Source organism: Zingiber officinale, chromosome 8A (assembly GCF_018446385.1).
Source record: "Zingiber officinale cultivar Zhangliang chromosome 8A, Zo_v1.1, whole genome shotgun sequence".
NCBI classification, from domain to species: Eukaryota; Viridiplantae; Streptophyta; class Magnoliopsida; order Zingiberales; family Zingiberaceae; genus Zingiber; species Zingiber officinale.
This window is the reverse complement of record NC_056000.1, coordinates 119388647-119414312: the sequence shown is the minus strand read 5'-3', so window position 1 is coordinate 119414312 and position 25666 is coordinate 119388647. Positions and strand designations below refer to the sequence as shown.

The 25666-nt window shown below is 40.3% G+C and overlaps 1 protein-coding gene, 1 non-coding gene and 1 pseudogene across 2 annotated transcripts; 2 read left to right on the top strand and 1 right to left on the bottom strand.

Moving 5' to 3' along the window:
* Positions 1-8860: 8860 nt before the first annotated feature.
* LOC122011168 lies at positions 8861-10447 on the top strand. The gene is made up of 6 exons (XM_042567587.1): positions 8861-9021; positions 9108-9240; positions 9315-9441; positions 9526-9605; positions 9689-9820; positions 10046-10447. Exons 1-6 carry the CDS (start codon positions 8861-8863, stop codon positions 10292-10294), a joined length of 882 nt encoding a protein of 293 aa, XP_042423521.1. The 3' UTR covers positions 10295-10447.
* Positions 10448-10480: 33 nt separating this feature from the next.
* On the top strand, positions 10481-23852 carry LOC122011167 (annotated as a pseudogene).
* A 1074-nt stretch (positions 23853-24926) lies between these two features.
* Positions 24927-25033, bottom strand: LOC122013120. The gene has a single exon (XR_006120461.1). It is a non-coding gene; the product is annotated as a small nucleolar RNA R71 (small nucleolar RNA).
* Between the last annotated feature and the right edge of the window lie 633 nt (positions 25034-25666).

Here is a 25666-nt window from a genome sequence, read left to right as displayed (position 1 = left end):
CCTACACTGATTAGCACTAGTGCTAGTGGGAGATTGTTAGTTAGATCCCTAGAGTCAATCATTTGATGATTGTTGTATGGACTCATTGTATCATATTCTTATATATAAAGGCATTTGGTTTTTTGGTTATTATGCTTACTTGTATTGGTGCCAAATAAACTAAGTATAATAGCGTCCTTGAGTAGAGGGTTCTTACCTATATCAATCGGTTAGTTGAACCGATAGTGAGATGATATAGGGAACACTACTCTTAATCATTCCTAGTCGAGTATTAACATTCAGGGACAATGTTAATGCGACGAGACTAGCATGTAGGTCAACTCGATGACTTGATCTCACAAGTCATGGATATAGAGATATCAAGTTGACACATGGGTATGCATTGGAGAATGTATACTGAATGACCCGCCATGAGAAAGTACCATGGATCATTATATGAGTGTCATATACTTTCTCATGTGGCTATTAGTATGACTACTAGTCCTTGGACCTGAAGTCACCATGGATCCCTACATAAGGAGTTATGTACTTTGGTTTCGTCAAACGTCACCCGTAACTGGGTGGACTATAAAGGCGATTACTGGGTATGTAACGAATTATGCAGAGGGATGTGAGTGATGTAGATGGGATCTATCCCTCCTATATGACGGGAGCGACATCGATATTCTTGATAGAGTGAGACCACGAAGTGCATGGCCATGCCCAAATGAGTCAATATGAGATATTGAGCTCATTTGATTGAGTGAGTCTACTTGGAGTTCAAGATTTAGATTGATTAGAGGATGACACGGTCTATGCCTCACATTGATCAATCTAGATGTCTAGGATAGAAGGACATTTGTCATATATTGTGAGGAGTCACAATTAATAGTCACAAGGTGATGTTGGATCTCAATATTCTTATAAGTTGGGTAGTAATGATGTGTTGCTAGATACCGCTCATTACTTATGCTTCTAAATGGGTTTAGGAGCATTGCCAACGTTATAAGAACCTATAGGGTAACACACAAAGGACAATTAGATGGAGATTAGGTTCATATGATGAACCAAGAGGATTAGGTTCATGTGATGAACCAAATTGGATTAAGAGTAATCCTAATTGGGCTAATTGAGTTGAACTCAAGTTGATTCATGTGTTCTATGAGTCTAATTTAGATTATGACTCATTGAATCAATTTAATTAAATGAATTAGATTCATTATATTAAGTTGGTTTGAATCAAATGGTTAGATTAGATCAACCATGAGAGAGATTTGGTCAAGTTTGACTTAACTTGAGAAGGAAGATGAAAGGTCAAGTTTGACTTGACCATTTGCCACCTCATTTGTGAGTTGGCAATAGGAGGACTAATGATGATGTGCCACATCATCAAAGCTAGTACATGTGTGTGCCACATCATGAAGGTTACAAACCCCTTTCCATTTAATGTGGCCGGCCACATTAATTGTAAGGGAGTTACAATTGTGGTCGGCCACTCAAAATGAATGAGAATGAATTTTTTTTCATTCAAGGAATTCATTCTATCTTCTTCCTCCTTGAGCTCTTTCTTCTCTCCCTCTCATCATACCTTGGCCGAACCCTACTGAGGTGCTAGCACACTTTAGTTTGGTTTTCTCCCTCTTTTATTCGTGTGGATACATGTAGAGGATTGTCTACTTTGACAATCTTGAGATCTGGCACCTTGGACGAGCGGGATTCGCGAAGGGCGCGCATTAAGGGTAAAAACTCTTAACCATCTAGAACTCTAATGTAGATCTAGAGTTAGTAAACTCGTACTCGAAGGTTTTTTCAAAATTGTATTCTTCGCACGGATCCGGTGACGGGGGTTTCGGGGTTTCCGCGACGCAAAAAAGTGGTTTTCACGACCCAAAAAGTCCAACAGTTGGAGTCAACAAGCAGGTGATAGTTCTATTCATTTTATGTTTTTCTTGCAGAAGCTATGTCTGGATGTTGTAGCTGGTGTTAATAAATAATTGCTTTGAAATTTAGGTTTCTCTTGTCCATATTGAATTGGGTAACGTCGATGCATCAAAGTATTAGTTTCCTTCTCCTATTCCGTGAATGGTGGAAACTATTATGTGCCCACTTATTATGCACCCCCAGCCTATTTATATAGAGGTTGTGAATTATGCTTAATATTACTTGGTTATTGCGCTTATCTGCTATCTTTTTGTTCCTATCTATATGATTGTAATTTGTGTTGCATTCTTCAGGATATGATCATGCTTTCAAAGAGTGGAATGGTTACTCCACATACATGAATCAAGATGGCATGCAGGTGTGACATATAAGTTACACTAAAATATGCACAATGTCTATCTACTTCATAACTGATATGTGCAAATGTTGTAAATCAAATTAGCTTATTCAAAAATATTAGTCTATTCTCCCAACTTTGCAAATTATTTTTTGTCTAGATTTTTGGAATCATCTTTAGAGTCATCCTCTATGAGAGTTTTTTTTAAGCTCTTCCATAGAGTTATTTTGGATGTTATGCTTGTTAGAGAGAAAAATGCTTCTTGTATGTAATCATTTAAAGTAACTTGGTTCTTCTATTTCCATTGTGCTTCACTTATCAAATTGTTTTTCTCATGTATTGGAAGCGAGTTAAGTTCTCACTATTTATGCTCAAGCTCCTAGTAAAACAAACATGTCATGTTGCAATGTTTCCCTATTGGTAATAGGGAGTCTATGGAGAGATGTATCAAGGTTACAGATATCTTGCATACAATGCTTATTCTTCTAATGGGATAGTAGCTCATGATAGAAAAGTTTATGACCAACAACAGCATCGATATCCACTTCCCCTTCTCCAGACACATCAAAAAACTAGTTCAAGTCATTAGGGAAACACTTCCATCTTTGTTGCCTTTGACCAGCTCTCAATCCCAGTGGATACACATACAAATGGCGATATCAATGGAAATACAAATAATGGGCTAGGAACCACGAGGTCTAGCCACCAAAATTTACAAAATGCCTCAGAAGGGAATGGAGGTTCTCAAGACTCTCAATATAGTTCTGATGAAATTTGCTTAACTAAAGTATGGTATGATTATCTACTAATATGTACATTTCCTATTGAACTGTTATGACAATTTGATTATCAATATGATGCATTATTAATGAATTAAGTCCTTCATGAGATTTCAAAATTTTTATTATTCATAGGCATTTAGTTTAGATAAGTGATCTTTCTTTATCTTCTTCCTATAGGTGGAGTTTGAACCGTCCACTTCGATCCAAGTATAATGGAAACATGGCAAGGATGAAGAAGATGAAAGATTAGGAGAATTAAGAACCAGTTTTTGTTACTCTTCTAGTGTTGTACATGGCAAAAGTAGTTCCAATGATCCAACTCTTCAAAACTGGATATCAGGATTAGGATGTTGTGTTGCTATACTTTTGTTTTAATAGTGTCGTTAGTTGTTATTTTGTTGGTTGCTTATGAAATTTCTTTGAAATGTTGTAAATATTATTTTCGAATGTTAGAAAATTATATATTGAATTTTATTTCAAATTTAGTATTTTAAATGATCTATAATACTAAAAAATTGTATATTAATTTTTTTATTTTTTATTTTTTATTTTTTATCTACAAAAAGACAAGGGGTTTTCACCGTTGTTGTAGGCAGTTTAAAACTGTTGTTGAATGCCCTGTTATTAAAGACACACGCTTAAAGATAATGGTGAAAAATTATTGTCTTTGAAGGAAAAGACAACGGTTTTTCACCATTGTAAAATTGTTGTCTTTGCCTTCAATGACAATGATTAAAAACCGTTGTCTTTAAGCACCCCCTTTAACAACACTACATTTAATAACAGTTCTAAAGGGGCTACGACAACGGTGAAAAATCATTATTGTTAGGCTTTTTTCTTATAGTGGGTTGAAGGCACCTCCAATGCTATGGAAGACACATTCAATGCTCAATAAAAGAGTATCTTGACAAGCCCTCAATATACACCTCATTTACAAGCTTGTACATAATCATGCGATGTTGTGGCTATTCCAACTTCATGTTGCTACTGTGATACGATACTACTATGCCCGACTACCACAGAGAAGTCATCCAACACCGAGATAGATATATTAAATCTATATGTGTTGGGTAACGAAGTTTCATTTTGTACTTAAGTTTTGCATAATGGAAAGTGTAGCTTGTTACATTTTTCCTATTCCATTTATTGTGCTCAATCCCCTCTTTCGGCGATTTGAAAGAGGTCTTTAGTGTATTACCCTTCGATAGGTTTGTGGAACCTAGGTCATGGAGTAGGAGTCGCCAAAAGCTCTGAACCAAGTAAAACTAACCGAGTTCGCATACTTGTATTTTTGTTTTCTCTTTTTGTGTTTAATTATGATACATATTATTTATTTAAAAAGAAGAAAAAGAAAAGTTTTTAAAACCACATGATTCCCCCCCTCTTATGTGTGTCTTAATCTAACAAGTGGTATCAAAGCCAAGTTCTACCATGAATTGCTGCAACCACCAATCAAGCTAGAAGAATTGTTTTATCTTTTCAGATTTTAGTTTTTCGCGTTGTATTTGAACTGGTAAAATTTACCACTTCAAATACAACATGAAAAACTAAAATCTGAAAATATAAAACAATTTACAACTTTAAATAATTTTTATCGTTCAATCTTTACTTAAAGTTGGTGCAATACCACTCAAGTCATCCATATTTTTTTTTACTTCAAACTCTGCTAATCTAAGATCTAGTCTTGGGATATTTTTTTCATTTTTTGTACGATAATTCAAATGGCCCAACTCGAAGGGTATAGTACCGCTCGCCGTCATCTCTTCAATAGAAATGACTTTCTGTTTTAGAAAAAGAGAATGGAGGTCTACCAGAACACTGACATCAAGCAGTGGTTCTCAATTTGACAAGGGTACTAGGCACCGGTCAACGAAGCAACCAAAACACCTATCGACCCGAAAGACTAGAACCTAGATATAAAGAAGAAGACCCAAATTGACAACAAGACACTAAATATCCTCCAATGTGAGCTAACCAAGGAAGAATTAAACTGAGTCAGACCGTTCAACAATGCACAGGAGTTGTGGAACAAACCAGTCGAACTACATGAGGGAACGACTGACTCAAGGGTAACAAAACATGATCTCCTATTAAATTCTTTATTTAATATCAAAATACAGGATGGAGAAACTACAACCCAACTAAACCCGAGGATCAAGGATATGCTCAACGACCTACACATAATCGGACATCAACTCAAGAACTGCAACATCATTAGGTATGCTCTGAATTCATTTCCTCAAAATGTACTATGGGCATCAATCGTAGATGCCTATAAAGTTTCGAGGAACCTTTCAAAGTTAAAGTTAGATGAGCTATTTTGTGAATTGGAATTGCACGAACAAACTAACACCGCAAAAGTTGAGAAAGGGATCCCTTTTCTTGTAGGTACTTCAAAGGAAGACAAAGCACAAACTTGAGACAAACCTGAGCTGGAGACAGAGTCTAACTTGGAGTCCAACGAAGAAAAGCAGCTAGTGAACATGGTAAGAAAATTTTTTACTAGACACAAGAGAAACCGCTCCAAGCATGACATGAAGAAGATGTCTAGTCTACATCCAACAACCCAAAGGCGAACATCATGTGCTACAGTTGCAATAAGAAGGGGCACTTCAAACACAAATGCCTGAATGAAGACAAAGCAGAAGAAGACACTTAAAGCGACATGGGACGAGTCCTTCTTGGACCGATCAGAAGCCGGTAAACCAAAGCAAGTAAGTTACCTCATGCTGATGGCAACTAGAGGTGAATCAGATTAAGAAGATGAATCCAAATATGACTCAAACAATGAATCAGCATCTGCTTTAGATGATCCAAATGGGGTAAATTTTAATTATACTATAAAGTTTTTTAAGATAATTTCTTGCTTGAACAAAAAATTAACAAAAACTGAGGAACATGCTAAAATCCTCCTTAAGGAAAATAACACCCTTAAGGAACAACTAAACTTAACCTCTTTAACTGATCAAGTTCAAGAAAAAAAATTCAACTCAAGTTACAAGACATGAGGAAGAAAACTCTATCTTGAAAAGTTAAGTTAAAGAATTAAAAGATCAATTGGAAAAGTTTACCTCAAGAACCAAGTATTTGATGTGCATAGATTATATACATTTTTAATGCATATTTTGACGTACATTCACGTACTTTATTTACACTTGATCTATGTATATTTATACCTCTTGTCATATTTTCAATATAATTACTTTTCTTTATCAGAGATATACTCTTTGTGAGTTTTTTTGTTGACAGGAGCCTCTTTTGGGGTGGAAATGATGCTCGTAGATGATCTGGAAAGTAAACAAAGGCAAAAGACCTTGGTCGTGTGATCTCACATGGTCGTGACAAAGAAACAGATGAACGAGACACGACCATGTGATCCCACATGATCGTACCACCTATCCAGAGAATAAGCAAGACACAGTCGTATGATCCCACACCATCGTGCCACCCATCCAGAGAACAAGCAAGACACGGCGGTGTGATCCCACACGATCGTGCCACCTGTCCAGAGAACAAGCAAGATATGACCGTGTGATCTCACACGGTCATGTCACCTGACCTGTGGCCAAGAAGAAGCTGGCCATGTGGATGCCACACGGCTATAGCATGGGTCATACCAGGCCCATGCCCCACACTATATAAAGGGATCTCTTCCCTTTTTTCAAGGGAGGAAGGTTCTTCCTTTGGGAGATCCATCTTGATGCCGATCTACATCCTCCTCAGGCTCCATTCATTGATCCAAAGCCATTTCCATCACCTCATCGACTCTGAAAGTAAAGGATTAGATCTGAAGATCACTCTATACGATTGGATAAGCTTCTTTTCCCTTCTTCTTCAAGTTGGGTTTTGATGCTTGAAATTCTTTTATCTTTGGATGTTTTTCTTCTAGCCATGGAGTAGATCTATTATTCTAGGATTAGAGTAATTGTGGTATGGATTGATGTAAAAACTCATGGATATACTAATTCCCTATCTAGATGACATTATCATACTTTGTATCTATGTGATCTTATGTGTGTGCATTGTGTTTGAGCTTAATTCTCATGTTTAATTAAATGGTTGTGTAGAATTGTTGATCCCATAGGGGGGGGATGACCTAGATTGTATGACCGAGGGGCCCTTGTGACAGGGGTAACCTGTTTTCATATGCCTAGGGCATCACCTTGAAGGGAGAAGCAATTCCCCACAAGGAAGTAGGAAATTATATGAAATTACTATCTTTATCTCTATGATTATTGAGTATGAGTGAATTCTTTTGATTTATGATCGAGGGGCCTTAGTGATAAGGGTGACCCATTACCAAACTTCGTAAAAATCATTCTTATTCATTAGCAAGGGATATTGATCCAAATATCATACTAGCTTGACCACTACAGGGGAGAGCCGGTAATGAATCTAACTTCCTATGAATGTATGTACATTGATGATAGGCAATTAGTGAACCATAATACATTGATAAACATCATAATGAAATTGAACCCCTAGAATATTTCCCAAAGCAAGTTTCTCTATTTCTTTCCTCTTCTCAATCTTACTTCTCTTTACTTAGGCTGTAACTTACAACCAAAAATTGTTTAGCTAGTTCTCCATGAGAGATCTCTAGTGCTTATAACTAGTCCTCATGGGATTGATATTTTATTACTTGATGTCAATCATATACTTGCGGAAGCATAACAAGTTTTTGGTGCCATTGCCGAGGACTGTTTGTATTAATATTAGTTGATTAGCATATTAGTTATTATAGACTTGTTAATAGGATTTTCATTTATTTGTCTGTTTTTATTTCTGCATCTACTTATCTTGTTATTAGTTTATAGTTTAGTTTTTTCCTTTCTTAATTTTTGTATTTTTGTTTCTTATTCTTAATTATGTATTTTTATTTTTTTCTCATAATTTTTTTTAGATACCATGAGCACTAACATGTCAAGTAGACATTTAAGAGAATTTTCTACACCCATTTCTGTATGATTTATGTCTCCCATTGTGCATCCTCATATCGAAGCAAATAGTTTTCAGCTAGACCCAAAGATAATTACTATGATCACTACAAGAAAAACCCTCATAGACATCGGTGGAACAACAACAGTTTTAAGCAAAAATCGATGTCTTTGAGTATTTTACACCGGTTTTTCTAAAAATCGATGTCTATGAGCGCATATTTTCGCTCATAGACATCGGTTTTTTAGCCGATGTCTATGAGCGCCTTTTTTTTTTGTTAATAGACACCGGTTTTAACAGCGGTTTTTAAAATCCGGTGTTAATGAACCAAAAAAATAATTTAATTTTTCCATCAGCCAAAATTTACAACACTTCACAAAGTTCCCTCCAAACCTAAACCAATATCGCACCCCTTCTCTCAGCCTAAACCTAAACCTAAACCTCCAAGCCTCATCTACCTCTTCCCCTTCGATCGACGCCCCTTCCTTCTTCCCCTTCGATCGACGCCCCTTCCTGGATCGACGTTCCGTTCTGCCTCCTCGTCCGATCCTCTCTTCCTCCTCCTCCTTCCTCTCTTCGCTCTCCCCGGCTAAGGTAGGGGCCGACGAGATCCGAACAACGAGAGAACGCCCACGACCACCATGGCACGGTTGGTCGGCAACGTGAAGGAATCCGAAGGAAGAGAGAACAGCACCGAGATCCAGGAGCTCGTACACAGAAGGGGCATCGACTTACTTCCTCCTATCCCTCCCCTCCCGCTATCTCCCCTTCTGCGCCAGATCTACCTCTCCGGCAATCACGACCTCGCCTTCGTCGGCGCCCTTCCGACGGCTCCCCCTTTGCCGCCACCTGGAGCGGGAGCGGTGGTTCGAGGGGGAGGGGTATGAGGCGATGCACGTTCAAGGCAGGCGGTGGAGCGACGACATGGGCGGTCGATCTGATTGTCGGTATGTACATCTGGTCGCATTTCCTATTTCCTGTAGTTTGTGGAAAATCAAATGTGAACCCACAGTCTAGGGACTTGGTGCTACAATTGGTCGAAAGGTTTGTCATGAGGCAATGCTGATACTCTTATCCTTTTGTTTCTATTTATTGCTTTAGTCAAACGCTACTTTCTGGCTTTATTTCAGGATTCTCTCTGGACCGAAAGCTCGAACTATTCTGTTAAATGGCGCTGTTCGGAAGGGGGAACGCATAGTACCACCTGCTGTACTTGATCTACTCATGCGGGCGACTTTTCCTTCTTTTACAGCTCGAGTCAAGGTTTGCCTATTTCCATGGAAGATCTCCATATTGCATAAAATTTTACGATGAGTTCCTAATATATCTTTCTGCAGGCAACTGAAAGATTTGAGACGTTTTATCCTACTCTAAAAGAGTTGGCTCTTACTGGTTCTGGTACCAAAACCACAAAGCAAGCATCACAACAGCTTTTGCCTTTTGCCATCCAAGCGATTCAAGAAAGTATAATTGAGATGTTGCATAATTATGTGTCCTAGGCTGATGTTTTCATAGTATGACTGTACTTAACATGGAACTTATATATAGATAATTCTGAGCTAACAAAGGAAGCGACGGATTTGTTCATCTGGTGTTTGACTCAGAATGCTGAGTGCTATAAACAATGGGTGAGTTGTTCTTCAAACGTGCTATTTATAGCTTTTATTATTTTGTAAACCTTTCTAACTGCTTTAACTGTTGTATCATGAAGGAAAAACTCTATGTAGAGAATGTTGGTGCGACAATTATTGTTCTTCAGAAACTCTCCACTGAGTGGCGAAATTACTCGGCCAAAATTTCCCCCGACACTCTCAAAGTAACACTTAAGCATTTGAGGGCTAAAGTAAGTATAGCTACTATCAAATATTTCTAATTTTCTTGTCCAAGTTCAGTCATTCGAAGCTCACGGTTTTTGGATTTCCATCCTTGGCATCTATCGTGTGCATGATATGATAAATTTACTTATTTGTTGCACTTGTATCTAGATATGGTCAGGTTTAGTTGCACAGTGTTTTTCAAAATTTAGTTGCTGATCAGAATCTTTTTCTTCTTATTTTCTCTATCAAAGAATGAAGATGTCCTGTCAAGAAACACATACCCTAGCCAAGTAGCATCCATCAAAGAAGTTGACAAGTACTGCAAGACAATTTTGATGAAGTTAACACGTAATTTTGGCTGCATGAAGGGTAGTGTTTTGGTGCTTGTGCTGGGAATTGGTCTCTTTTTCACTCTTTCACCGAATGCCGAGTTAATTAACTGGGAGAACATCAATTGGGAGAAATTTCAGGTGTTGTTCAGTTCTCTCCAATCCTCTTAGAACAACTTGGAGTTTAACCAAATTTTACCAACAAAGGAGATAGGTCAAGAAAGGATATGATGGCTCTAAATTCAAAGATAATAATAAGTTTGGTTTTTCACCTCGGCTAGATAACTATCTGAAATTGCTCTGGTGTTCGTCGTTGCAGCAAGCTGCTCCTACTGCTATTTGCTTTCCATCCCACCAATGTTACGCAAGTATGGCTTTCATCTTGTTTTGTTTGGAAATCGTTACTACATTTCTGATCAGGTACTCGATTGCATGTCAAATTCATCTTCATATTGAAACTTGTGTCTCATATATTTAAAGCATGTTCAAAGTTTTATGTGCTAATTAAGGAATATATATTCAATGTTAGCATTTTGTTTATATATTGGAATATGTGGAAGTCGTTAGCAATGAACCTGGATGTATGAAGACATTCACAAATGTAGAATGCCTTAAAGCACATATCAAAACTTCTCACCTTTATGTTGATTGTGTGATTTGTGGAACAAAACAGCTGAAGAAGAATATTAAACGACATGAACACATGCATGAAGCAAGTGAGGTGACTGAGAGGACAAAATGTAACTTTGAAGGTTGTGAATGCACCTTTTCAAATGTAAGACCTGAATTTTGTGTAGTTATCGATTTTCTGTCTCTCAGGCCGTCAAAGCTTAATTGCTATTTGGAGGCAATCTAGTAGCACTTTTTTAGTTAATAGGATGAGGTTAAAATCGTGACCAAATAAAACCATAATATGTTTGTTGATACAGTCTGACCTGGCTGTTGTTTTGATGTTGACACTGATTTAAGTTTGTATCAGATATTAATTAAACTCATACTGATTGATGATCAAGGTTGATCATGAGGAGAGGAAAAGTCCAAGTACGGATACTTGGCACGCAAAGTCAGAGAGGGCTCGGTAGCTCGTTCTCTGGACCGGACGAAGTCGGAGAGGGCTCGGCAGCTCGTTCTCCGGACTAGGTCAGAGAGGGCTCGGTAGCTCGTTCTCTGGACCGGACGAAGTCGGAGAGGGCTCGGCAGCTCGTTCTCCGGACTAGGTCAGATAGGGCTCGGTAGCTCGTTCTCTGGACCGGACGAAGTCAGAGAGGGCTCGGCAGCTCGTTCTCCGGACTAGGTCGGAGAGGGCTTAGTAGCTCGTTCTCTGGACCGGACGAAGTCAGAGAGGGCTCGGCAGCTCATTCTCCAGACTAGGTCAGAGAGGGCTCGGTAGCTCGTTCTCTAGACCGGACAAAGTCAGAGAGGGCTCGGCAGATCGTTCTCCGGACTAGGTCAGAGAGGGCTCGGTAGCTCGTTCTCTGGACCGGACGAAGTCGGAGAGGGCTCGGCAGCTCGTTCTCCAGACTAGGTCAGAGAGGGCTTGGTAGCTCGTTCTCTGGACCAGGAAGACGTTAGGGTTTAGGGCTGGGAGGCTCTAAAACTAACACAAGGACATTGGATCGGTCTGTTGACCGATCCAGTGATACTCTGGTTGTCTGGATCGGTAGGCAGACAGATCCAGTGATACATTAGTCACTTGATCGGTCTCGTGACCGATCAGTGACCACGCAGAAAGTCTCTGTGGGTTATCTGATCGGTCTGGGGACCGATCAGTAACCACACAGAAGCATTCTGTGGGTTATCTGATCGGTCTACAGACCGATCAGAAAGAGGCGATCAGAAAGACGCTGGGACTCAAAGCGAGAGGGGTCGATCTGTGGACCGATCCACCCATAGGTTGACTTTTCCCGCACCAATCAGGATGAGTCCTGATCGGTCCAGAGAGCTATGGATCGGTCTGTTGACCGATCCACAACATGTCGTTTGTTTCTACTGCTTCTCTGATATTTCTGATTCACTTCTGATTCACCTGATCAAATCATCTGCTGTGAGATTTTTAAGTTACAGGTTGCAGGTATCGTGCCATTGGTTAATTTCAAATGAAGCTCCATCAGAAGAATAAGAACAAGTGCCCTTTATGCTGTATTTCACTGCAAGTGATGCAATTCGAGCTTCAACGTTCACTGGCCACGATCAGTTGGACTCTTGCTCATTGGTTCGAGCCAGAGACACCAGTGAAGACCATGGATGGTATTGGTGTGAGTTCAGAGAACCAGATGAGAAGGAAGAGTGATTGGCGACGCCTGAGTTGGTTGCAGTGATTCGACACAGGTGACAGTGATTCGGGACAGTGAGAAAGCAGAATAAGAAGAAGGAAGAAGAGAGGTTTGCTAAGGTTCTGGAAAAACTCTCTGTCGATCAAGCAAGAGGCTGTGTTGAGCTCTTGGCTGAATCTTCCTTCTGTCTTTGCATTTTTCACTTTGTGGCTGTAAGTTCATTTTGCTCAATTCTTTAGCCACTGAACTCTGTAAGTCATTGTGCTTTATTTTCAAATCTATTTTGTGACTTTTGTGGAGAGGTTACTCCACCGAGAAGGAGAAATACTTAGTCGGAATTTGTCCGGGGTGTGATCTACCGAAAGATCAAGGGATCGTCCACCTTACGGACACGCCGAGGAGTAGGGGCAAGTTATCCTCGAACCTCGTATATACTTGTGTAAGCTGTGGGTTGGTTTTTCTTTCCTTGCATCAGTTTTTGTTTTGTTTATTTCCGCTGTGCTAACAAAGTTTTGTGAGGAAATTGATTGAGTTTTTAGTAGAGTCTATTCACACCCCCCCCCCCTCTCTAGCCATCCGAAAGTCCTAACAAGTGGTATCAGAGCTTGGTGCTCTTCATCCGGAGTAACACCCGAAAGAGCAAGAAGATGGCTATGAAGGAAGGTTTTAGTACCAACCGCCCACCCTACTTTGATGGAGCGGACTTCCAATATTGGAAGAGCCGTTTGGAGTATTATCTCAAGACCGACATCTCCATGTGGTTCTCGGTCAAGGAAGGTTTCACACCACCGAAGGATAAAGAAGGTAAGGAACTAGAGTCGTCAAGGTGGTCCGCCGAGCAAACTCGCAAAGGACAAGCCGATGCCAAGGAGGTGGTCACCCTACAATGTGGAATAGCCAAAGATCAACTTGTCAAGGTAGGTCCATTTGTGAGTGCAAAGGATTTGTGGAACAAGCTCATCGAGCTCCAAGAAGGAACTCGAGACTCTCGGATCGCCAAGAGAGACTTGTTCCTAAACCAACTACAAAATCTCACCATGAAGGAGAGCGAAACGGTAAGTGAACTGCACGAAAGGTTCAAAGAGATCATCAATGGTCTTCATTCCGTGGATGAACGCGTAGAAAATCGTGATCTCGTAAGGTACGCTCTCAAAGCCTTTCCAAGGAATGCCTTGTGGTCATCTATGGTAGATGCCTACAAGGTCTCCAAGGACCTTTCAATTGTTAAGTTAGATGAATTCTTTTGTGAAATGGAACTTCATGAACTTTGTGAGGCATTGCTTTAGTTGCAAGAGAAAAGAGCAAGGATGGAAGAAGGAAGAAAGAAAAGAAGAAGGAGAAAAAAATTCCTACATCCTCATCCTCCTCCGAGTCCGATGATGAAGGAGGATCATCATCAAGTGAGATGGCCAACTTTGTGAGGAGAATCATGAGAAGAAGCCGGAGATACAAAGGGAAAGGTAAGTCTATTGATCAAAATATTGATAAGACTAACGTTACTTGTTATGAGTGTAGCAAGAAAGGACACTATCGGAGCGAGTGTCCAAAACTCAAGAAGAAGGAAGAAAGGGCCAAGAAGAAGAAAGCTCTCAAAGCTTCTTGGGATGAATCCTCCTCAAGCTCATCGGAGGAAGAGAAGGAGAAAACCACTCGTCAATTAGCACTCATGGCAAGGGAGGAATCAGACTCCAAAGTGATACATCAGCCGCAGCTTCATCATCTTCAGATGATGAAGAGGTAACTTCTCCACATTTAGAAAAATGTTATAAAACTATTGCACATTTATCAACTTTGCTTAAGAAATCAAAAACTAAAATCAAATTATTAAAAGAAGAAGTAGAACACTTGAAGACTCTTAGGGAAGATGAGGTTGATGACCTTCATCAAGAGCTTCTTGAGGATGAAAACAAAGCTCTAAAGAGTGAAGTTGAGAAACTCAAGAAAATGCTTGAGAAATTCTCAACTAGCTCTAAGACCTTAGATATGATTCTAAATGCCTAAAGGGCGGTCTACAACAAGGCTGGATTAGGATATCAACCTAAGGAGTCTAGTTTCATTTCCTTAGTGTCTAGAACCCAATTTCATAGATCACATGCTTCTAGGGTTCATGAGACTAGGAAGGGTGTGACCAAGGCATGGGTTCCTAGGTCTTTCATTGTAGATGCATTAGGTCCCAAGATTTGGGTACCTAAAACATCTATCTTTCGTGTCTTGTAGGCATTTGTCAAGGGGGAGCATCTATCAACTTGGTTTGTTGATAGTGGATGCTCCAAGCACATGACCGGGGACAAGTCACTCTTTACTACCCTTCAAAACAAAAATAGAGGTAATGTGTCCTTTGGTAATAATGGTAGCCTTAAGGTTATAGGAGTTGGAGATATTCAAATATCCGAATGTCTCCAAATCAAAAATGTCCTTCTAGTCAAGGGGATGACCTTTAATCTCCTAAGTGTCAGCCAATTGTGTGATACGGGTTACACAATTGAGTTTCATTCAAGTCAATGTCTGGTCAAACACATTGACACACTTGACACGGTACTAGTAGGCACAAGGGTAGATAACATTTACCAAGTATCCTTTAAAAGTGTTACTAATGCCTCTGCTAAGTGTTTCATGTCAAAAGAAGAAGAATCATGGTTGTGGCATAGAAGATTGGCCCACGTAAACATGAAGAATATTCGAAAGCTGGCCAACAAAGGACTAGTGCGAGACTTACCAAGCATCAAGTATCAAAAGACAAAATTATGTGATGCATGTCAAAAGGGTAAGCAAACAAAAGCGGCTCATAAAGGTAAAAGCGCTGTAAGTACATCTACTGCTTTAGATTTATTGCATATGGATTTGTTTGATTGCAGTAATGTTATTTCATTGAATGGAAGTAGATACTGTTTAGTGATCATTGATGATTTTACTAGATATACATGGACTTTCTTTTTGAAAAATAAGGATCAAACCATAGATGTTTTTGTTTCTTTTTGTAGAAGAACTGAAAATGAAAAATCAACAACAATTAAAACAATTAGAAGTGATCATGGTGGAGAATTTCAAAACCATAGATTTTTAGAATTTTGTCAAGAAAAAGGATATAGGCATGAGTTCTCTACTCCAAGGACCCCACAACAAAATGGGGTTGTGGAGAGAAAGAACCGAGTTTTGCAAGAGGCAGCACGATGAGTACTCACTACCGAACTACTTATGGGCTGAAGCGGTAAATACCGCTTGCTATGTGCAAAACCGAGTCTTGATACATAGGTTTTTAGGAAAGACTCCCCATGAACTTTGGTTTGGGAAGCCCCCTACAATTAAACATCTTAGGGTGTTTGGTTGTAAGGTGTTTATCTTGAACACCAAGGATCATCTTGGAAAGTTCACGGCTAAGGCTGACGAAGGGATACTAGTCGGGTACTCTCTCACCAGCAAAGCTTATCGAGTCTACAACAATAGGACTAAATTGATTGAAGAGTCCTCGGATGTAGCATTTGAAGAAATCCCTAAATCAAATGATCAATCAAGGGATGTAGGAGAAATTCAATTTGAACTTAGAAATCTAAGTTTAAATGATCAAAACATAGAAAGAGTCGAAGTTGACTCCGATGACGATGAGCAAAGGCAAGAGAGGACTCAGTCTGATCCTTTACCTGATATTGAGCCCTTGCCTGTGTCTAGTGAGACCATTCATGAGGCACCGCCAACACCAAGGCAATCTAGGATAGCCTCTAGTCATCCCCAAGACCAGATTGTGGGAGACATTCAACAAGGGGTTAGGACTAGGTCATTCTTTAGGAATGAGTCTAATGAGGTCGCTTTGATCTCAGAAATCGAACCAAAATTAGTTGATGAGGCATTGCACGATCCTGATTGGATCATAGCTATGCAAGATGAGTTAGGTCAATTTGAAAGGAGCCAAGTGTGGGACTTAGTTCCTAGACCTAAGAAGACCACCATTATTGGAACCATATGGGTCTTCAAAAATAAGTTAAACCAAAAGGGAGAAGTAGTAAGAAACAAGGCAAGACTTGTAGCCAAGGGTTATAGTCAAGTCGAAGGCCTCGATTATGATGAGACTTATGCTCCCGTGGCTCGATTAGAATCCATTCGCTTAATGCTAGCTTTTGCTGCACATAGAGGCTACAAGCTATATCAAATGGACGTTAAATCGGCCTTCTTAAATGGTTTCATTAAAGAAGAGGTCTATGTTGAACAACCACCGGGGTTTGTGAATACCGAAGCTTCAAACCACGTGTACAAGCTCAAGAAAGCTCTTTATGGGCTTAAACAAGCACCTCGAGCATGGTACGAAAGGTTGTCAACTTACTTATTAGAAAAGGGTTTTGTAAGAGGTCAAATAGACCCAACACTATTTCTGCGTAGAGATGGTGAAAACATATTTGTAGCCCAGGTGTATGTCGATGACATAATTTGTGGCTCAAATAACAAGGGTTATTTGAATGAATTTATCACTCACATGGAAAGTGAGTTTGAGATGAGTCTGGTGGGAGAATTGACATTCTTCCTTGGACTTGAAATCAAACAAACTCGAAATGGCATTTATGTCCATCAAACAAAATATACTCAAGACATGCTCAAGAAATTCAAAATGAGTGACTCTAAGGAAGTATCCACTCCAATGGCGACAAACACTCGCCTTGACAATGATGAGAGTGGAAAACCAGTTGATCTAACGCAATATAGAAGCATGATTGGTAGTCTTCTATATCTCACAGCTAGTAGACCGGACATACTTTTTGCTGTGGGCATGTGCGCTAGATATCAAGTCTGTGCCAAGGAATCTCATTTAATTACAGTTAAGAGAATATTGAGATACCTTAAGGGCACAATTAGAGTAGGTCTATGGTACCCTCGTACGGAGTCTTTTGACTTGATAGGCTATACCGACTCCGATTATGCTGGGTGCAAATTGGATCAGAAAAGCACTAGTGGGGGTTGCCAATTTTTAGGTTCATCATTGGTTAGTTGGTCAAGTCGGAAGCAACATTGTGTTGCTCTCTCCACGACCGAGGCTGAATACATTGCCATGGGAGAGAGTGTATCACAATTGTTGTGGATGATCCACACTCTAGAGGATTATAGGCTTTCGTATAAGGGAGTGCAAGTGTTGTGTGACAACATCAGCACAATAAACCTAACAAAAAACCCAGTCCATCATTCAAGGACCAAACATATTGAAGTGCGTCACCACTTCATTAGAGATCACGTAGCTAGGGGAGACATTGCACTCACCTATGTTGAGTCAAAGTCAAACCTAGTCGATATTTTCACCAAACCTCTTCTGAAAAATGAATTTAGTCATTTGAGGAGAGAATTGGGAATGTGTTTGGCTCAATAGGCCATTAGGACCCCATCATGATCAATAAGGACAATTAAAACAACAAGAGAAATAGGGAAATTAATTTGGGCAACTTGGGAACATCTCACACAAACTATAAGGTTTAACAAATGATTTTTGTTTGCTAGAAATGGGGTGAGATGCTAGGATCAGCCGAATTATTCAAAATGTATCATGCATCCCTTGAATAATTAGGTTGAATAGACATAAATTGAGTATGGGGAAGACCATTACATAATTCATGTGTATTTGGTTCCTAGATCTTACTCATATATTCCAACCAAGGAAACTTGGTTGAACCTTTACCTAGAAATTATGTAACTTTGGTTGATGGACTGTTTGATACATTTGAACGATGCTTTTCATGATTTTGATTGATACTAGGACAAGTCCTTGAAAGAATGATAGCAAGCTGGTTATATTTTGACAAACTTGAAACTAAACATAACAAAGGTCGAAAATTTCAGTTTTCAGGCCTTAAGTTGTGTTTTCTAAATGTCTGCAACTTTAGGGCTATAAACAAGTTCAGACCATAATTTTTAGGTAATAGTTATGCTTGTAGATCCTCCAGGTTCTAGGTTCTGAACTTGGAAGTTTTCCTAGAGAAACTTCCACGAATTATCGAACATCTCTATGAATTTCAGTTACTGAAATTACTGGAGAGATCTAAGTATCAGACACTGATCGGTCTACGGACCGATCAGGTCAGCCTGGCACCCGCTACTGATCACTTTCTGATCGGTCTACAGACCGATCAGAGAGTTCCCTGATCGGTCCAGAGACCGATCAGATCAATCCGATACGCAAGGTCACTGATCATTTTCTGATCGGTCTACAGACCGATCAGGAAGTTCCCTGATCGGTCCAGGGACCGATCAGCGAGTACTGATCGTCTCTTGATCGGTCTGCGGACCGATCAGGATGTTCCTGGATCGGTCCAGGGATCGATCAGGAGGCGCCTGATACCTCCTGATCGGACAGCCATCCGATCATTTCATCAACTGTACACCATCAGGAAACCCTTAAAACTTCCCGATCCTTTCTTTTCCCCTTTCACGCGAAAGCCCTAGCCGACTCTTCCCTACACCTCACCTCTTCTCTTCTCTTTGCACGCCGGAACCCTAGCCGAAGCCCTAGCCAAAGCTCAATGGCACCAAGGTAACTCCTTACTTCTCTAGAACTTAGCATTTCAATTTCATTTCTCACCATATTTGTGCTTTTTGTTTCGGGTGTTGGTGGCTCCGGTGCTCATTTACTTCCCATTGTATCCCATTGTTAAATCTTAGGAAGAAACAAGTGGGTGAGGGGACCTCTAAGTCACCTGAAAAGTCTAAGTCTAAGGCTCCCTCTCGTCTTCAACCATCTGTCTCGGGGAGATTCCCTAACCACCATTTTGAACAAGCTTTTAAACAACGGACCTTTAAATTACTTCCTTGTAGGTCTGTAGATCGTAAATTCATGGACGAATTTTGTCCAACTGTGTCAGAAATCATTGCCTACTACAAACTTGACTCACTTGTCTACTTAGAACGGGATATCAACTATGACTTGGTCTCTGAGTTTTATAACAACCTTCATCAAACTGATGTGAGTTATAAAACAAAAGTTGCTAAGCAAACTCTTGATTTCAGTTTCTCATCCTTCTTTGACTATCTCGGGTGTCGGAGGTGTTCCGGTAATGTCTTTTCGATATATCCTGACTTACCAGATCCTTTACCTCCACCCTTTAATATCTCATCTGACGATATTTATGAGTACTTCTTCAGACATCCTAGACCGGGTGGCCTTGATGAGCTAGATGTTGACTTCCCTACTTTTGCAGCCTTGAGATTATCTCCTCAAGACTACATTCTTTTTAAAATTGTCACAAACTGTCTTCTGCCTATCACATCTAAACCCTTGTCTGAAATCCGACCTTATCATTGCCTGATGCTTTATGGATTGCGTCGGCGTCTCGACTTTGACATCATGTCTAGCATCTATTCTTCGATCATCTCCTATAGCGAGCCAACCAGCTTCACTGTCTATATGCCTTATGGGCATATAATTACAGATTGGCTCGAGACCCTTCAGATTGATGTCTCCAAGGGTAGAATAGTCAAGATGGTCAGGCAGGACTGCAGACTTGGGAAGCGGGCATTTTCCAAGTCTGGAATCATAGGACAAAATGGGGATGTTCGGTGGAAGGATGGGAGAGCTCTAGGTGAGTTACCACGGGGACCTCCACGACAGGTTGCAGCTGCTCCTGTTGCTGCTCCTCCTACTGCTGACGATGGAGAGGTCGATCCTGATCTGCGCTGGCAGATCGCCGAGCTGGAGAGTCGCTTTGATCGACACGATGAGCTGTTGGTTGTTGAGCTTCACGGGTTGCGCGTCCGGATTGACCAGCGCTACGATGATTTACGCAGTCAGCAGTTGGCAACACATCAGGCGATTATGGATTGGATGGCCAGATACCCACCTCCGCAAGATTTCCCTGGCTATCCATCCTCGAGCAGCGGCATGCCACCTCAGGGACCCTTTCCTCCCATTGATGATGCTGATGTTCCTCATGATGAGCAGGCTGATTGATATACATTGTTCTATGATGTCATTTTGACTGTCTATGTTTTGGATGTTGTTTGTTGGATATTTATGTCTGACCTGGATACTTGTTCATTTCATCTATGTATGTTATTCATTCTCTTGTTTTCCTTATGTTTCACTTCTTATTGGTTATTAATATGTTGTTCATATGTCATGTCTTGTATGTCTCTTATTTCTTTATCACTATCTTATAATACACGTAGAGGTATTCTAGGTGAATTAAGAAAAAGAAAGTATGGGTTAAGGGGGAGTCCTTGACGTTCTCTTACCTAATTAGCACCTTTTCAGTGTTTGACAAAGGGGGAGAAGATAACTAAGTTTAGAGATAAATGGAAGTTTGGCTTTAGGGGGAGGACCTTGATTCCTCTATCCTTACATGGTGTTGTATCTGTCTTAGGGGGAGGATCTTGATTCCCCTAAAATTAGGGAAATATGGAAATATGAACATTTCTGATCCTTACATGGTGTTGTATCTGTCTTAGGGGGAGGATCTTGATTCCCCTAAAATTAGGGAAATATGGAAATATGAACATTTCTGATATAAACTTAAATCGTGTTGTCAAACAATAAAAAGGGGGAGATTGTTGATACAGTCTGACCTGGTTGTTGTTTTGATGTTGACACTGATTTAAGTTTGTATCAGATATTAATTAAACTCATACTGATTGATGATCAAGGTTGATCATTAGGAGAGGAAAAGTCCAAGTACGGATACTTGGCACGTAAAGTCAGAGAGGGATCGGTAGCTCGTTCTCTGGACCGGACGAAGTCGGAGAGGGCTCGGCAGCTCGTTCTCCGAACTAGGTCAGAGAGGGCTCGGTAGCTCGTTCTCTGGACTGGACGAAGTCGGAGAAGGCTCGGCAGCTCGTTCTCCGGACTAGGTCAGAGAGGGCTCGGTAGCTCGTTCTCTGGACCGGATGAAGTCGGAGAGGGCTCGGCAGCTCGTTCTCCGGACTAGGTCAGAGAGGGCTCGGTAGCTCGTTCTCTGGACCGGACGAAGTCGGAGAGGGCTCGGCAGCTCGTTCTCCGGACTAGGTCAGAGAGGGCTCGGTAGCTCGTTCTCTGGACCGGACGAAGTCGGAGAGGGCTCGGCAGCTCGTTCTCCGGACTAGGTCAGAGAGGGCTCGGTAGCTCGTTCTCGGACCAATCCGAGAGGGCTCGGCAGCTCGTTCTCCGGACTAGGTCAGAGAGGGCTTGGTAGCTCGTTCTCTGGACCAGGAAGACGTTAGGGTTTAGGGCTGGGAGGCTCTAAAACTAACACAAGGACATTGGATCGGTCTGTTGACCGATCCAGTGATACTCTGGTTGTCTGGATCGGTCGGCAGACCGATCCAGTGATACATTAGTCACCTGATCGGTCTCGTGACCGATCAGTGACCACACAGAAAGTCTCTGTGGGTTATCTGATCGGTCTGGGGACCGATCAGTAACCACACAGAAGCATTCTGTGGGTTATCTGATCGGTCTACAGACCGATCAGAAAGAGGCGATCAGAAAGACGCTGGGACTCAAAGCGAGAGGGGGGTTCGGTCTGTGGACCGATCCACCCATAGGCTGATCGGTCCACAGACCGATCAGACTCTTCCCAGACCAATCAGGATGAGTCCTGATCGGTCCAGAGAGCTATGGATCGGTCTGTTGACCGATCCACAACATGTCGTTTGTTTCTACTGCTTCTCTGATATTTCTGATTCACTTCTGATTCACCTGATCAAATCATCTGCTGTGAGATTTTTAAGTTACAGGTTGCAGGTATCGTGCCATTGGTTAATTTCAAATGAAGCTCCATCAGAAGAATAAGAACAAGTGCCCTTTATGCTGTATTTCACTGCAAGTGATGCAATTCGAGCTTCAACGTTCACTGGCCACGATCAGTTGGACTCTTGCTCATTGGTTCGAGCCAGAGACACCAGTGAAGACCATGGATGGTATTGGTGTGAGTTCAGAGAACCAGATGAGAAGGAAGAGTGATTGGCGACGCCTGAGTTGGTTGCAGTGATTCGACACAGGTGACAGTGATTCGGGACAGTGAGAAAGCAGAATAAGAAGAAGGAAGAAGAGAGGTTTGCTAAGGTTCTGGAAAAACTCTCTGTCGATCAAGCAAGAGGCTGTGTTGAGCTCTTGGCTGAAGCTTCCTTCTGTCTTTGCATTTTTCACTTCGTGGCAGTAAGTTCATTTTGCTCAATTCTTTAGCCACTGAACTCTGTAAGTCATTGTGCTTTATTTTCAAATCTATTATGTGACTTTTGTGGAGAGGTTACTCCACCGAGAAGGAGAAATACTTAGCCGGAATTTGTCCGGGGTGTGATCTACCGAAAGATCAAGGGATCGTCCACCTTACGGACACGCCGAGGAGTAGGGGCAAGTTATCCCCGAACCTCGTATATACTTGTGTAAGCTGTGGGTTGCTTTTTCTTTCCTTGCATCAGTTTTTGTTTTGTTTATTTTCGCTGTGCTAACAAAGTTTTGTGAGGAAATTGATTGAGTTTTTAGTGGAGGCTATTCACACCCCCCCCCTCTCTAGCCATCCGAAGGTCCTAACAATGTTTGCATCCCAATTTGTGTGCCATCAGGAATTTGGTTAGGACATTGTTCGAAGCTTAACCTCTTTGCAAGAGACTAAGACATGCTGAAACTGTTATTGAGGTTGATTTTCCTGTATTAGAAGCAGTTCTTGAACTAGGAGACAATTATTGAATATGAATGGATCAAAGTAAAGATCATGGAGATGTCTAATTTGAGCCTTTTTAACAGAAGCTTAAAACACCTAGGCAAAGGCAATTATCAAATATGAACGGATCAAAGGTAATTTGAGCTTTTTTTAACAGAGGCTTGGAGTGTGTAGGCAGTTAAAATAGATGTTCAAATGGCCTTTTACCACATTCATTATTAATTGCATAAATTCACACTTGTTGATAAGGACAATTTATTGGAAGATCACCCTTTTTTTCTTCTCATATGCATCACTTAATTTATTTCTGGATAAGCAATCAATCTTCTATTTAGTAACTATAAAGTATAGTTTTTGCGCCTTGCAGGTATCAAATCTCAGACAGCACATAAAAGCAGTCCATCAAAATCTTCGTCCATTTGCATGCATGTAGATTTTCTAAATGTGGGAAGAAATTTCCCTACAAGCATGTCAGGGATAACCATGAAAAATCTTGTGTGCAGAGTTACATTCAAGTAAGTGTTTAGTCTAAGATTTATCTACTAGACTTGACATGGTGATCTGAAATGTTAGCAAATTCAATTTTGAATTTTGTTTGAATCTGAACAAATATTTAATCTAGGTTTGTATGAATTTTGGGTTGCTTTGAGCTTCTTGTTGCAGGGTGACTTCCTAGAAATCGATGAGCAGTGGCAGTCACGGCCACGAGGTGGACGGAAAAGAAAGTGTCCTTCTATCGGATCTATCTGCAGGAAGAGGATTGTTTCACCTGAGCGAGCATCTACGCTTATGTACAATGTTCTCCGGAACATGATGCAAGCAGAGTTTTGCTGGTGGGACGAAATAGAATAGGTGATTGTTTTTGTGCAAGCAGAGTTTCGTTTTCCCTTCTACCCAACTCTTTTCCTTGCTTCTAATTTGAGTTTTGTGCAAGCAGAGTTTTGCTTCTAATTTAAGCATTCAAATTAGTCATCTTATTACCTGGTGCTCTTACTACTTTTTCAACTATGATTTTTGGTCTTGGTTTACTAATATATTATTTATGTGTTTTTACAGTTTACAAATCTCAAGTACTCCAGAGTTGAAATTGATGAAGTGCGGTTCGAGTGGGTTGAATGCATGCTAGATTACATTTGAAGTGTGGTTCTACCTTGATGTGTTAAAAGAATGCTCTACCTTGATTTTGATATCTATTAGCTACCTTTTGATGTAAAAAGAATGTTTGGATATTTTATGGATATTGTTGTAAGAAGATTATTTATATAATTTGTGAATATTTGTGTATTTTATGGATATTATTGAATGAAGAATATTTGTATAATTTGTGAATATTTGTGTTTTTTTTTTTGTTATTGTCGATTTTTCATTGTTTCGGAAATCAAATTTGTGTTGTTAAAAAATATACATATTACATCGGTTTTCCACTGCTGCCAAAACTGGTGTTATTAACATACAATATTACATCGGTTTTACACCGTTGATGAAACGGTATCGTTAAGTGATACTACACCGGTTAATAACCGATTCGAAGACCGGTGTCGTTAAGTGATACTACACCGGTTTTAACCCGATGTCTAAAATGGCAGACTTTTAACATCGGCTTCATAGACATCGGTCGAAAATGAAATAGACACCGGTGGAAAACTGATGTCTATGAAGGTTTTTGTTGTAGTGGATACAAGGTCACAAATTTGGAGGAGAAATATCAAAAGCCCTTATTTACACTTTGACACATTTCTAAAGCTTTGTGATATAGTGAACTGTGAAGGAGTGTCAGCGAATGTAATTCTATTGATGGCATTTCCTTTTAGTATCAAGGATAAAGTAAGGACTTGGTCACATTCTCTCCATCCTCAAAGCATTACGAGTTGGGAACAATTAGAGCAGTAATTTCTAAATCACTTTTTCCCTCCAAGTAGAACGGTTGACATGAGAAATTGCATCATAAATTTTTCTCAAGTAGATGGAGAATCATTATTTGAAGCATGGGATAGATTCAAGAGTCTACAAAAATAGTACCCTCATCATGGCTTGGAAAAGTGTTTGACTCTACACATATTCTATAGGGGAATTTCTTTCTCAAATAAGTGTTTATTGGATTTATCAGCTGGAGGTTCTTTTATGAACAAAAGTATGGATGAAGCATATACATTAATTGATCAAGTGACATTGAATCTCCAAGAATGGTCAGATAGAAGTTGGATGAAATTTCTCCCAAGAACTTCAGAAGTACAAGCCATGAAGGAAAAAGAGCCTATCAAATAAAATATAGTTCAACCTTCCAAGATTTTGAAAAATCACAAGTCACAGAATGAGAGGTTCAAACAGTTGGAGGCAAAGATTGATAACATAGTTTCAAAATGGTTCAAGCATGACCTCCCTCCTATACAGACAAGGTCTAGTGAACAGTGTAATGATATTAAGTTGAGAAGTGACATGAATCATGAAGAACTTTTGGAGAAGGAATCGTATAGAATTGAGGAGAAGAACAATAGAAAACCATAAAAACTCAGTTCCATTACTTTAGAAAGTGTCCAAAGGCCGCAAGTATCTTTTCCTCAATGTTTGATCACACCATCACTAGACAAACAAGTTAAACCTTAGCCACAAGCTCAACCATTCCCAGGATCTCTGCTTAGGTTTCCTTTTCCACAAAGGCTAGTGGG